This window comes from Lutjanus erythropterus, chromosome 7 (assembly GCF_056507025.1).
Source record: "Lutjanus erythropterus isolate fLutEry1 chromosome 7, fLutEry1.hap2, whole genome shotgun sequence".
NCBI lineage: Eukaryota > Metazoa > Chordata > Actinopteri > Lutjaniformes > Lutjanidae > Lutjanus > Lutjanus erythropterus.
In genome coordinates this window covers 3,789,505-3,805,461 of record NC_139323.1, presented here as the reverse complement: position 1 = coordinate 3,805,461, position 15,957 = coordinate 3,789,505, and the positions used below count along the sequence as shown (strand labels likewise).

The 15,957-nt window shown below is 36.7% G+C and overlaps 1 protein-coding gene across 1 annotated transcript; it reads right to left on the bottom strand.

Moving 5' to 3' along the window:
- Window positions 1–3,447: 3,447 nt before the first annotated feature.
- commd2 (COMM domain containing 2) lies at window positions 3,448–11,011 on the bottom strand. The gene is made up of 6 exons (XM_084722409.1): window positions 10,845–11,011; window positions 8,146–8,223; window positions 6,930–7,012; window positions 6,582–6,656; window positions 6,171–6,269; window positions 3,448–4,787 (listed from the first exon to the last, which is right to left on the bottom strand). Exons 1-6 carry the CDS (start codon window positions 10,909–10,911, stop codon window positions 4,584–4,586), a joined length of 606 nt encoding a protein of 201 aa, XP_084578535.1. The 5' UTR covers window positions 10,912–11,011; the 3' UTR covers window positions 3,448–4,583.
- Window positions 11,012–15,957: the final 4,946 nt, after the last annotated feature.

Sequence of the window (15,957 nt, the reverse complement as noted above, 5' to 3'; positions counted from 1 at the left end):
GTCATGCAGCTGCCGGCCACTAGCTGAAGCTGCAGCTGCATCAGATGGCAGCCCCTCTCGCCCTGATGTCCCACCCACCCCCGGATGTTTTTAATCAGCAATCTGTCATAAAGAAAATTGAGGATGCAGTCGAATTGTGAGACCAATGAAGATGCACAGCTCTAATTACCATCTACTACATGAAAACAGTACTTTCTAATTATCACATAACTAACCATGAAATTTGGGGGTAATTTGCAGTTAATTTCTATGAAATTTTAAACATATTATTTGGTAATTAAAATCTATTTACTATGAAATGATGGGACCTGGAAATGAAAGAATCATTTTACTTTTTAACTGCTGATGTTTAATACATTACCAATAGAAGACATTCTTTTGTCATTTTTATCTCATTGTAGGTTTAATTGTCCCTATTCATCAAATGAGTCATTTTTTTTATTTCAAAAAGTCCAAATTCTTTGATTTCAGCTTCTTAAATGTGAATATTTTCTGTTTTTTTTTTGTTTTTTTTGCTCCTCTCTTACAGTAAACTGAATATTTTTGAGTTGTGAATAAAACAAGACATTTGCGGCCATCTTGGATTTTGATCGATTAATTGACAAAATAGTCGGCTGATTGATTGGTCATAAAAATAATTGTTAGTTACAGCACAAAAAAACACTTTTAAGATAAAGAATTTCACTATATTATATAATGAGGTAATCAAAACATAACAGAAAGTAATCAGATGACATTATTGTGATACTTAGATTAAATTACTGATTACACTTTTTAACAGGTAAAAACTGTATCAGAACACATTTTTAAGTAACCCTCTCTCCCTGAAGTGGTGTTAGTGGAACAGTTTAAGCTTTGAGTGGAAGTTGAAGTGATTTAAAACCAGTCTTTTATTTATTAAGTTACTTATTTATCAGTCTTGATGGAATATCCCCTGGTTCAAGATTTCTATGAAGAGACACCGATGTTGAGTTTTTCAAATGTTTGTTTTGGCTTTTTGAGCTCCACAAACTGAGTGACTTCTGGTTCTGTTGTAGTGGACAGAAGGCAGACATCTCTACGGCCGGCGTCTCCAAAACTCCGCAGCTCATACCAAAACTCTCTCAATGAATACACAGCATGACAGGTATGAGGTAAAATATACACAATATCTCTTTTACCTCATTTTCCATCAGGTGCTGTATTTCCCAGACCGCTGGTGGCACGCCACCCTCAACCTGGACACCAGCGTTTTCATCTCCACCCTCCTCGACTGAACTTCATCTTCAGCTCTCAGTGTTTTTTGTTTGTTTGTTTGTTTGTTTGTTTGTTTTTTGGTGGTGTTGTTCAAGAATTCATCATAGGAGGAGAAACACTCACTGTTTTTTTTTGTCTGCAGCTCCACATTAACATTTAATAATTAAAATATTTATACTGTATATTTATTTACTAGACCATTTATTTACATGCAAGCTTAGGGAGTAATGGATTACATCAGTCAATAATTAAATCAATAAAACAAACTAATAAACCTGAACCTGACAATGAATATAAAACACTGAATTAAGGTAAAGTAAAACATATTAAATATAGGGTGGGCAACATTGTTTTGTCATCATTGAGAAATAATTGCATCATAACCATTCAGCATATTGTAAATAAAGTGGTCTGAGACAGAACTACACTTCTGCACCTCCTCTTGGCTCCGTTTTCAGCCTTTAGAGAATCTTGCCTGTGAGATTTAAACCAATCACAGGTCTTCTCAAACGGGTGTTCCTACTGGCTGTCCTACTAGTGTACTAGTGCAGCTGCATGTGCATGTTCTGTCGGTGAGACCCTGACTCAGTGTCAGAAACTCCTGTGGGAAAAAGTTGCCATAAAATGGAATTATCAGACAAAGAGTCTTAAAAAGAGTTCAGCTAATGAGCAGCATGCTCAGCCCAGGGGTTTGTCAGCTTTAATGCACACATTTCTTTTTAGAGTCAACTTGAGCTTAGTATTTATCACTATTTGAAACACAACATACAAGAAACATTTTTAATTATTTTTTTTTATTTTATTTATTTATTTATTTTTTTATTATTATTATTTGTTGTGGGAGAAACCGGAGCACCCAGAGAAAAGCCACGCCAACATGGTGGAGTATAGAAACTCCTTATAGCATAGATTGGGGCTGGGAGTCCAACCCTGACCACTGCTGTTTAATCATGGCAGTTGCTCATGATGTGAAGAAGGGTGGCACAGTGAAAAAGTGGTAGATGGTCATTTAACTGTCGCAGTTGCATGCAATGCAAGACCTGAAGGTGTTTTTCAGAGTTAGTTTTTGATTGGGGAAAACCAGAGCACCCGGAGAAAACCCACACCAACATAGAAATGGTCATTTAATTGTCGCAGCTGCACGTAATGCAAGACTTGAAGGTGTTGGTTAGAGATTTACCCACCACTGAAAAGAACCTGGCAAATTTGGACTTCTTTGGGGAATTGAAAAGGGTAGGAACGTAGATTGACCGGAAAATCAAGCCTTTGGGCTCAGCTCCTTCTTTCCCACAACAGACCGGCGCAACGACCGCATTACTGCTGCCACCGCACCAATCCATCTGTCAATCTCGCGTTCCATCCTCCCCTCACTTGTAAACAAGACCCCAAGATACTTGAACTCCCCCACTTGAGGCAGGGACTCTTCTCCGACCCGGAGGGAACAAGCCACCTTTTTCCGGTTGAGAACCATGGCCTCGGACTTGGAGGTGCTGATTCTCATCCCAGCCGCTTCACACTCGGCTGCAAACCGCTAAGACTAAGACAAAACTTCAACAATTAGTGTCCTCACTTCTCAAACAGAGTGTTGTTGAAAGAAAAGCTGATGTAACACAGTGATAAACATGATCCTGTCCAAACTGTTTTTGGAACATGATGCAGGCATCAGATTCAGAATTAGTGTTAATTTACAAAGAACAATAAAGTTAATCAGTTTGAACATTAAATATCTTGTCTTTGGGCCATATTCAATTGAATATAGGTCACAATTTTTTTTTGCAAATCATTGCATTCTGCATTCAGTTATGTTTTACACACACACCCCAACCTTTGTGGAATTGGGGTTGTATTTCCCTTTACCCACTTATTAAATCCACATTACTGATGAATATTTATTAAAAATCCCATTGTGTTCATGTTTTGTGAAAGCACAGTTAGTTATCCCTACAAAATGGTTGCAATATTTACAAATATCAATATTGTGTTATTTGGTAAAACAGTAATATTTAATTTTGTCCATATCACCCAGTTCTAGTTAAAGGCCTTCCTGACTCAAAAGTGCATTTTGCTACACAGAGACCATTATGAATCAGCTGTAGAGATGTTCATGATTAATCATTAACCAATTAATTGTTGTTAAGAATTTAGCTTATTAAAAGCTGATGTGTCACAGCAGTAAACACAACTTTTTAAAAACATATTGCAGACATCAAATTCAAAATTGATGATGTGTTTTTATTTACATTTCAAACATAATCCCAACTTTTTGGAATTGGGGGTTGTATATAAAGACAAATACTCTTTACTTTCTGTCAGACTACACAATATCCCTGTCAGACCTGGGAATAATGCAGAAGTCTTTGTTGAATGTGCCTTTAGAGAACAGGATGTCATACTGACTGAACTGTTAAAAGCTCTGTTTATGCAGGGTACAAACATGATGTGAATAAATGTCACAGATTTAACTGAAAACAGCAATCCGGCCTTCAATACTCCTCAGCATCATATTACCATGTAAGTCATGCACAAGTTCTTTATTGTCAGATTCACACGTTTAAGTGTGAAGCAGTAGCTGGCGATGACGTTCTCTCATTCTGTTCCAGTCATGTAAACACAGATGTTCTGTACCCACTGACATCTGGGCCTTTCTGCCTTTACATTGTCGGCTTTGACAAACCACAAGAACAGTGTCTTACACTTGAATACAACACCAGCAGCACTGCAGAAAACATATATACAATACAGTCAGTACCATTTGGCACTCAAGGGTGATAAAGTGACAGACATCTGTCAGTCAGACGGGCAAAAACCTTCTTACCATCCAGGACCAAATCAAAAGAGACATTCAACCCTGCCCTGATGAATACTGTGGAAGCCTGTTTCTGCCAATGAAATAAAAAAAATCCTTATGGTAAAACATAATTATGAGATGAAAAGTCAACATTAAGAGATAAAAAGTTAGATTTGGGATAAGAAATCAGAATTATGAGACTAAAAATTTAATTCTGACATAAAAGTCAAAATTTATATTAAAAGTCAAAATGATTTTTTATCTCAGAAATTTGCCATTTTTCATAAGCTCACAATTATTAGTTTAGCTTATAATTTTGTCTTTTTATCTCCTAATTTCAACTTTTTTTTAATCTCATAATTATATAATTATGACTGTTCATCTCATAATCATGACTTTTTGAATCTCATAATTATGACTGACCATGGGGATATTTTTTCTTTCACTGGCAGAAACAGAGTCCAGACCCTGCTTCATGTGTTCAGGTATAAAGGCAGGAATGTGACGTCTGCAGGCGGCAGCAGGAGGCACACGTGTTACACACACAGTCACACAGCGGTTATTTGATGTTGCGTAATATGCGGCGAGCATGACTGGTTTTCATGGCGGCCAGAGCGGCCTCCAGTGTGGAGATGAGGTGCAGGAGGGTGCTGGGGTCCGTCTGGAGAACCCTGCTGCTGCTGCTGCCGTCAGACCCTCTGGCCAGGATGAGATGCATCGTCAGCGTGGGAATGACCTGCTGACGGACTGAACGACTCGCCAACTGACAGGAAGGAGACAAGGAAAACCACAATGAGAGGTTACAAAGAAACAAAGAAATGAAAATCTCATTACTGATAAACTGAATCTTTCCTTCTGCAAGACTGGACTGCACCAACAAAGTTAAATTTAATATAAGATAAATTCTAATCAGAGTTTAGTAAAACTAGATTTAAAATGATTACATCCAGGTTTAAAATTAAACACAGCTCTGTTGTTAAAAAATGAATCTTTACTGATAAAGCAAATATCCCCATGGATAGTCATAATTACAAGATAAAAAGTCAATTATGAGATAAAAATTATTTTTATGATATAAAAAGTCAACTGTGAGATAAAGTCAAAATTATGCAATGAAGTCATAATTATGAGATAAAAAGTTTAAATTAGGAGATAAAAAGTTGAAATTATGAAATAAAAGTTACATTTATGAGAGGAAGTCAAAATTATGAGGAAAAAAGTTGTATTTATGATATAACTTTATATCATAATTCCAATGTACTTCTTAATCTCATACTTTCAGTTTGTTGTTTAAAATTAAGCAAAACCTAAATTAAACTGAGTTTAATTGATATAGATGTGCGTTCTTATCCAAAATAGTAACAACACTGAATACTAATATATAAAGTAAAATTTTAAAAACCGGGTGCTGCTGGTTAAAGAGGGGGGAGACTGTTAACTTTCAGCTGCTCTGTATTAAATGTTACATACATCATTAAACTGTAACATGAAATTGTTTGCCAGCGAGCTAAAATGTTAGCTTGACTTTCTTATAGGCAGAATTCATGGAGTAATATGAACAAATAACAGCAGAGAAGATCTGACAAAAATTCTGCAGCATCAGAAAACTCATTTGGATCCAGTCTGTCTTTGACCTTTCTTAGAGGAACTTGATTATTTTGGCAGATCCACCTGAAAAAGGCAGTTAAACTTCCTCAACTCAAAGTTAAAAGTTAAGTTAAGTTAATGTTTTGGTGCAACAGAATTTAATTTAATCTAGGTTTCAAGTAAAACCTAAACTGGGATTAAAAGACAGGTTTAAATTGAATCTTTATTAACTTTAAACTAGGTTTGGAGTTCGGTGCAACTTAGTTTCAACTTAAACTTTAAACTAAACCATGTTTTAAACTGGTTTAAAAATTAAACCTTCTTGGTGCAACCCAGCCCACGTGCTAAAAACAAACTGTATGAGTCTCTGTAGGTGTGTGTTTTCAGTCTGTAGAGTAGCCTGCACTCATCCCTGACTTTAAAAATAATAAGTTAACAAACACAAGTACACATAAAACGACTGCACGTAGCAGAATTTAACAAACAGACATATAGTAAGTACTACATTATCGATTTGAATCCATAGCAGCTGGATCATCATTTGTAAAATGACACTCACCTGTACGTCCAGTCTCCACTCCAGGCTGTGGTAAGCAGGCAGGTTGGAGGGCAGCTGACTGAGGATGCTGCGGATCTGACTGTGGTGCTGCAGGTACAGCTGCAACACAAACACTCACACAGTCACATGACCAACACACCGACTGACCCAACATGTACACTGCAACAATCTGATCACATTACAGCTGCATATTATTTTCACTGTCGATTAATAGGATGTTTGTTTAAAATGTCGATCAGTGTTTCCCAAAGCCAAAGATGACGTCCTCAAATGTCTTGTTTTAATCACAACCCAAAGATGTTCAGTTTACTGTCATTAAGGAATAAAGAGACTTTTTTTCTAAAGAAATTTGCTCAGACCACCTGATTGTTGCAGCCTTTGATCAAATTATTCAAACTGATTCACAGTCACCTGTAAGAGGATCTGGTTCAGCTCGTCACCAAACCCCAAAACCAACACCGAGTCCAGGAAATCCACCTCAGAGATCTGCACATACACACACAAACAATTTCATTTTGCCGTTTTTGTGCAACAGTATCATGTTTAACCAAGCAGCTATGGATGAACAGCTTCTCAGAATATGATTTTTTTGAGTGAGGAATGACAAACACCAGCTTGATTATTCCAGATTATTATTCTAGACAATGTCACACAGTGTGAATTAATCTCAGAGTGTCAGAGTGTGAGTGAGTGAGTGAGTGAGTGAGTGAGTGAGTGAGTGAGTGAGTGAGTGAGTGAGTGAGTGAGTGAGTGAGTCACCATGTGTTTGGAGCTCTCTGTCATCAGGAACATCAGGCCCTCCACTCCGTGCTGCACCATCTCCACAGAAACACCCAGCTTCCCTGCAGGGAGGAGTCCAGCAGAGATTATTCAACAACTCACACATTCTGTTGTCTGTTAGTTTACTGAACTCATTAGTTGTTAATTACGTTCTTTTAATTTTCAAGACTGCCTAAGACAAGATGTGAGTGTTTTTCTACAGCAACAATATATGTACAACATCTGTAAATAATATGATATTAAGAGAACAGCCTCATCCTGTATAAGCTCTCTCATGATTTGAGATTGTATAAATAAAACTGGATTTCCTTTGGTCTATCTTTAATATCACCCAGTTTCAATTCATCATACACATATCTGTGCATATTCATATAACTATATACATTAACAATACATTTATAAAATATGAATATATCATTAGAAATGTTCTTTTCCTTTCAGTTCTTTCAGCTTCAGTCTTGATCATAAAAAGGCTTGTAGTATCACAGTCTGGTATATGTCAATGATTAACAACAACATTGATTTAGATGCATTTTTATTTTTTGTGCAGCCACAGATTTATAAATTACGCCTATGTAACAACCTCATATACATTTTTGTGTGTATTCATATGAATATGAATGTATTGTTCCATTTTCCACCATCATTTTCAGGATTTTAACCTGTTAAGTGCCAGTTTGTTTACAAGATGCCACAGTTTTTTAAAATGAAAAAAAAAAACCCCCACAATTAATGAATTAAAAATAATACACTTAAATGCCAGGTGGATACTGTTTCTGTGTGTGTGTGTCTTTGGAGGTGAGTGGGGGTGGGGGGTAACAGTCTGGATATGCCATCGTTGATTAAGAACATTGATTTAGATGCATTTTTATTTTGCGGTGTACAGCACCAGATTTTTAAAGGACTCGTTTTACTTCCTCATATACATTTTTGTGTATATTCATATTAGTATAAATACTGCATGAATTGTTCCAATTTTTTCCCGATTTCTTCTGTCCCTGACACAAATATGTCAAACAAAACCCGGGAGTGGATCAGTGAAGCTCCTGCAGTGTGAAGACACACTCAGTCATCAGGTCCATAAGTCCTGCCTCCATGATGGATCTAATGTTCAGGTTTGGTTTCAGCTCTTTTAAAGACGTGTAGATGTAACTGTTTGGTCATGTTGGATGTAATGAAAGGTGAAGAGTCTTACTGGCTGCTCCCTCATAGATCTTGGGGCTCGTTCCCTTCCTCAGAAACTCCAGAGCTATGCGACCAAACTCTCCAACCACTGAGGACACAAAGACATGGACACACATATGCTCCAGTTATTAAACACAGGAGGTCAGGATGATATCTAGACAAAGATGATACCTGATGATGTCTGTGATCTGACACTCATGCAATCAAATTGTTGTATACAGGAGACAATCTGTTAGAACCTGAGAACCACATGGAACCACAATGTTTTATCCCTTCATTAATAAACCCAGATGTTTAAGTGATGAGTTGAATTCAAGTAGAAAACATGACATCTTGGTTAGTGATTTATTGCATAGAGAATAAAGAAATAATAAAGAGCACCATCATCTATGGATGTTTTTTAACTGTTCTGGGGTTACCCTGGTAACCCTGTGTTTACCATCACAACACTATGAACTGTGGGTAATTCTCACAGGCAAAGTCTGTGAGGGTGGACATGGGGATTGAGCCTCTTTGTCCCTCAGTGTCCTCTCAGACTGCAGGATGTCCCTGTTCTCACCTCTGACTGTATGTTATTGATGTGATGTAAACTCCAGAAGTGGGAAGTAACTAAGTACAAATACTTTATTACTGTACTTAAGTAGATTTTTCAGGTATCTGTACATTACTTGAGTATTTATTTTTCTGACAACTTTTTACTTTTACTTCCTACATTTGAACACAAATATCCGTACTTTCTACTCCTTACAGTTAAAAAACAGGCTCATTACTTGAAGGCACCTGAGGGAAATTACTGATTATTTTCACCACATCAAGACCAAACAGAAGATTTCTTGTGTATCCATCAGTGCATATCACAAACACACCAGACACAGTGAGAAACACCATGAAAGACATAACGAGACGAAAAGGACATGACAAGATGTAAATGATGTAACAATAAGAAAACTACAAAACAAAACACAACAAGACGAAAATTATGTAACAAGACATAAATGATGTTAGAAGACAAAAACAACGTAAGAAGCTGTAACAAGATGAAAATGACGTAACAAGACAAAAAAATGACATAATAAGAAAACAGCATAACAAAACACAACAAGATGGAAGTGATGTAACATGATGTAAATGCCGTAACAAAATGAAAACAACCTTAGAAAACTTAACAGACGAAAATTATGTAGCCAGACGAAAACAACATAAGAAAGTGTAGGAAGAATAAAACTACGACCAAAACACAAGAAAAAGTGACGTAAGAATATGTAAATGACGTAACAAGAAGAAAACAGCATAACAAACTAGACAATTTCAAATGAAATTTTGAGTGTGCCTGACGCTCGCTGCCGACTAGTATCCCCAAAATATTACTAGGCATATTAATAGCAGTAGATGTATCATTGAGGTTGCATGTGTCTGTGTGTGTGCACATGCACGTGCTGTTGCACACATGTGTGTATGTATGCAAGTGTGTGTGTCTCTGTGTATGTGCATGTGTTATCATGCATGTTTGTCTGTATATGGGTGAGTGTGTGTGTCAATAAAAGTCCCCTTACAGACACAAAGAACAGCTTTTGTGTGTGTGTGTGTATATATATGAGAAGTTGTGTGTGTATAGATATGAGAAGTTGTGTGTAAGCAGGACAGAAGAACAATATGGCTGACATTAGAGCTAGACATTCATTAAGCCAATCACAATCAGCCTTGTCAATTTCTGCCCAGCAACTGTGAGTGGACATGTATCCACTGTGTAGACGAGATGGACATTTCATGAATGAATGAATGAATGAATTTACAAAGAAATTTGAATACTGAAAGGACCGAAAGAGAGAAAGAATTTAACCTGAAGCAGATCAAGGTTTGAATTTATGAACAGTTGAAATAGACCGCAGACAAAAATGTCAAAATTGGACACAGAAAGACAAAGACAGATACACAGACAGAGAGACAGACAGTCATTTTAAACTGTTAATAATTTCAAACCTTGAGCTGCTTCAGGCGTAATTGTCTCTGTATGAAGTTTTAACTACAAAGAACTCAGGTTGGTGAAATTGACCAATCACCTGTGAGCAACAGTACAGTCAATATTAGATTCTCCAGAAAGAGGCAAAGGTTGAGACAACGTACCTCTCAAACTACAGCTGTTTAATGAAACACTGTAATTACTACAGCTAAAAACTGCATACAGCGAGTAAGAGCACAGGTTGCTGAACTCGATGGTGCAAATTTTATTTCTGTGGTGTGAAAAATGAGGCCACCACAAGAGAAAAAGTGACGAGTTAGCTTGTGGAAATGTCCTTCAGATGGAGACTTTTTACTTTTATTCACCGAGTTCATTTCAGTCTGAACTTTTTTACTTTTGTTTTGATAAAAGTGTAAATATTGATTCAACTTCTTTACCAGAGTCTTCTTTTTACACAAGCATCTGTACTTGTACTTGAGAAAGAGATTTTTTCTACTTTTCTAATAAACTAAATTAGTGACGTTGTTGTGACGCGCAGCCTCACGTGATGTTGGTGATAATAACGTTACACATTACATGTTCATAACGGCTCATCGCTGCCTGTTAAGACAGTGACTTATCACAATGAGAGCGTTCAGCTGACAGTCAGCAGGTCACATCCAGCACAGGAAGCTCATCCTGATCTTGATCCTGATCTTGATCCTGATCCTGATCCTGATGGTGAAGGTGTGGGTCAGACGGGTGTTTACCTGCGGTGTCCACCTTGGGCAGGAAGGACAGATGTTCTTTATGGTCTTCAGACAGAACCAGCAGCATCCTGAACCACAACAGCTCCTCAGTCACACAAACACATCCATGAACCCGGAAACCGACCTGCACCGACGCTGCTTCCCCTTCTTCTTCTTTGGTGTCTCACTGTAGCCACTGTGTGTATTATCACCTTACTGCCATCTGCTGGACACAAGTCCTCCTGCAGCCTGTCTGTCCATGTGTCTGTGTTTTATATGACATGTGGACAGAAATAACACGACACACAATGAAAATATATCAAATAAGGTCCAGCTTTCAGATTCATTCATTTAAATTAGCATTATTTATTTTCAGTATAAAAGTATGGAAGCTCATTTCCACTGGTGAATGAAAAAATATCCCAGTGGTAAATCAAAATTATGAGATAAAAAGTCAAAATTATTTGATGAAAGTCAATCATGAGATTAAAAAGTAATAATTATTAGTTAGACAATTGAAACTATGGGATAAAAGTCAAAATTATGAGGTAAAAAGTTAATTATGAGGTAAAAACTCAAAATTGTAATGTAAAAAGCTCATAAATATGAGATAAAAGTTTTGACTTTCATCTCATAGTTATGACTTACCATGGATGTATTTTTTTCTTTCACTGAAGGAAATGTGCTTCCATTTACTAAAGGCTTCATAGTTCAAGTATTATTTTCATCTTAAAATCTAAAACACTTCATAGATTAGCCCTCTATCTAATCTAACAATCTATTATTGTTCTTTAAATGTTTTTATAGGGCCGATTTTATATTTCCTATTACTTCTATATATTTCATTTTGTGTATTTAAATAAACCATGAACAGAATACACCTTAAGAGTGAAACCTACTCTTTTGATGTGTGTATGTTATAGATATTCTGTGTTGACATGTTTTTAACTTTGTATTTAATACATGTCTAAAATTTTCTTTTTCTTCTTTCACTTAACTAAGTAGAAGTGTTAGAAAAAAGGTTATGTCAAATTATTCCAAGGTACACACATGAGGAGAATCTACATGAGTTTGATTGTGTGATGATATCAGGTGTCTTCAACATTCACATTTACAGCTACAGAGCTGCTAACTGAAGTGGACATTCAGTTTGTATCAGGACTGATTTCCATCTTCGTTACAAAGAGCTCTGTGCCTTATCTTTTATTACACTCTGTTCTTTTTAAGAGAATATTAACAGTAAATAAAACATGTTCAGTGACTTTTACCTGAAGTCTACAAATCACTCTGTTGATGGTAAAACTTTGCTGCTATGAGCACAATGTAATAATCCAGGCTGAGTCAGCTGAGCACGTCCACATCTGGATCAGTTTCTCTCGTGTAGATCACAGCAGCTCAACAGAAACCGAGTGTGTGACTGTGTGTGTCAATTTCATCCTTAACCCTGGAAAACTTGACAAATAAAATAATGGCTGGAAAATTCTAATTTTTTATTTAATTCAAGTGTTTATTGGATCTTATGACAAAATCAAAATAAAAAAATCCATACAATTTACATATAGGACATATTATATTTGATATGTCAGGTATTTATAGAACTTCATTGATCATTTTTATTTTAGACACAATATGCACTTTTAATTGCTTTTGGAAAATTTGGCATATTTCATTTTGTTTTATTCTTTTTTTTTTTCTTCTTTTAAACAGGAACTTTTTTATTTCACATGCTGCAAAAAGCTCAGTCAATATAAACTGAACTGCTCAAAATAAGATACATTTATGATAGCCCAGGAATTGTTTTCATTAAAATCAATCACAAAGACCATTTTTACCAAGTGCTCACTTGCTCATAACTCTTAACAACTGCAACACGCATATGATTATGATAAGAGGAGATTGCATATATTTAAAAAAAAATCTCTAAAATTTATCTTAAGATGACTTTCAGTCTTAAATTAGCTTGTTGCAGAGTTAATGTGATTGTGGTGGAATAATGCAGATTGCATCATGAAATTCAATAGAATAATGATTGAGGGATTTACAAATAAATTATCTTATGTACCAGCTGTATCAAATTTGATACATACATTTTCAACATCATTAACATATTAAATAAGGCGTAAAATATGGAGTAATTATACATTGTTTCACAAAAGCAGTTACTCACATTGAAATATTAGTAAAAAATATAAATGTTATTCTTATTGTAACATTTTAAAAATTAGCAAAGATTTTCCTGCCAAAAAAGTTCAACTCACTATGAGAGGGCAGCCATGTTGGATTTTGCACTCAGAGGCTGCTGCCTGCAGTGCACTGATCATCCACCAGAGGGCAGAAAACACATCTCAGATTGATACAACAGGATCTTCAGTAAAGTATTGATCACAGTGATATTGTAGAGGTTTCAGAAACTGAAATATGATAGAACGGTGTTACAGATGAATTTCTCTGCTCAACTTCTGACCGTGACTCTCATGTTATTAATTAATAACCACCACTGATATCAAATGTGTATATGTAAAACATTTATTGTGTGTACAAAAAGTAGTTCAACAACAGTTAATCATGAATGAAAACTGACATTTGGCATGCTCCCCCCCTACATGAACAACACCAGGTCTCTGTTTCAGTGATTAAAACTTGGGTGTTAAAAGTTCTCAACAGAACTATCACAAAGTCACAGTCACATGTACGTCGTGGCAGAACTAGTCAGAGCCGAGTCGTTCTGCAGTCCCTCCAGGATCACAGTTGGGTTTTTTTGGTCAACGCAGCCAAACATGACTGAATCTCCACAGTCCTGTTCTTAATTCATTCACTTTGGCGCCATTTGTTTTATATTTTACAAAACACTTCTGACGTTAGATCAGTTTAGAAATTGCTGCCAAATGTTGTGATTAAGAAAACTGATTATCATGCATACTAATAAGCAGCAAAAGGCTCAGTAAAACAAATAACTCTTCCATGGAGTTCCGAGGAAAGCATGAAAAGGTCAGAAAATCTTGCAGTGTTTGTTTCTAGAGCTGCAACCATTAAGTGATAATTGATTAATTGGTTGGAGTGTTTTTTGTTTGTTTTTTTTTTTTTTAGACAAAAAAGTTCAAATTCTCTGATTTCAGCTTCTTAAATGCGAATATTTTCTGGTTTCTTTACTCCTCTCTGACAGTAAACTGGATATTTTTGAGTTGTGAGTAAAACAAACCCCTTTTGGTTGAATTTGCATTATTTCTTGTGGTGGGATTGAAAGATTAATAATTCCTGGAGGGACTGAGTTACCATTGTAAATACAATGTGTATAGCTTTAAAATGTCTGTTCTATAGAGCAATCAAAATTAAGTCACAGTCTAGACTTCCATCTCATTCAAATGCTTAAAGTTGGTCATTTATCAATTACAAGACATCTTCTGCCAATAAGAAAATGTTTTTATATCCTTTAAACTCTCTGAACACTACAGCAGTAGTGTTGTTTTACCTGAATCCTGAAATTTGATTTAATCAGCTTCTGTGTAGGTCATGAACACCCAACTTTAAATCACCCCCAGAAATCCTAAACACAAAATTATATGTAAACAAATTGATTACATAGACAAGAACTCTATAGAAAAATAACTAGCAACGTAACGCACAGCATACAAACACAAGAAAAATCTGAGTTTCCCCAAGATGACACACAAGTTGTGAGAGCAACACTTGTACTGCAATCTAAAAATAATGCAAGAGAATACAGAGATGTGGATGATCAAGTGTTGCTCTCACTGTTTACCTTGTGTGCTTGTAAAATGGAGGCATTATGTCAGTTCAAAATGTCAGATTGACAAAGCCAGTCCAAGGACTTTACTTTTAGGCATATTATTATTATTACTATTATTTCAGCCGGCCCACATCCACCAGGTCCAACTCCAGACACATTTTGGTTGCTCAAAATTTTAAGAGCAGTGATGGAGGAATGTGGGCCAGTCTGTCCCATTATGACCCCAGCAGAGAAAACCTGCATCATTTTAACACATGAGCATGAGTTAACAAATTTTATGGCTGTAACCCTGCTGCACTGACACACCAGCCCTTTGGTGCAGGACATGTATGACACCGCTGTCACAGGGTCAACAGTGTGAGCAGTGTGCATCCATACAGTTCACTGCTAATTACATGATTACAAGACAAAGTTTATTTCATTTCTTTCTTCATCTGTATGCACGCACTAAGTTTCTGCTCTTTATCTAGTGAGCCTGAGAGACACTTATCTTTCACAAGTGTTGAGGACTGAATCAGAGCTGAAACATTGGTGAGCACTGACAGAAAGCTGCAGCGGGCTCACGATAACAACTGTTACTCATTATGCTTATAAGCTTTAAAGGGGCAAGTTTCCACTCCCCTCCTTCACTGTTAGAGTTTCCTCAAGTTCCATTTGTTGCAGGACTTCAGATTTTAGTGTGCACTAAAGATTTACATTCCAATATACTGTATATTTCAGAAGAATCTGATATTAACTGGCCACTGCTGCTGATTCACCAGTCGTCAGAATTTGCAAAAGCTGCTAATATCACCACTCTGAGACTTTTGGTTGGGCTGCCTGAAGGCATCACTGAGTTGACAGCCTGCTTTTCCACTACAGACCACACAAAGGCCACACAGATGACCGATGTACTTTTTCCACATAATTGCAAAGACAAATCAAAGGTTGTCAGTCAGAATGCACCTGTAGTGTTTGTGTTGGCCCTGCTGCAGGAGCCCCTGCAGGTAACTGTGAGGATAGCATCACCTGAGGCTCCAAACACTTCCTGTTTTCTAACGTGAGTAAGACTGAAATCAGATCAGCTATCACATTTCACTACTACCTTAAAAGAAATGAGGGAGAGAGTAGAAAGAGGACAGGGACAGAGAAGGAAGGAGGGACAGCTTCAGGAGTGTGATTAGAATTCTGAGCGTGTCCCAAAGGTTTGGAGTTCATCGGGGATTATTCACTGGCGAACCGTGCCGATTCGTATTTCCATTACCACTTTTATTGTGCCAAGTTGCGCCCCAGATGGACCTATTCAATCCCCATTTTTCCCCCCCGAACAGGTGTGTTGCACGAGAGCAGAGAGAAAGACGTTAAAAAATGTCCTAGTTTTGTTTCTTCATAATAAAAGTCTTCTAG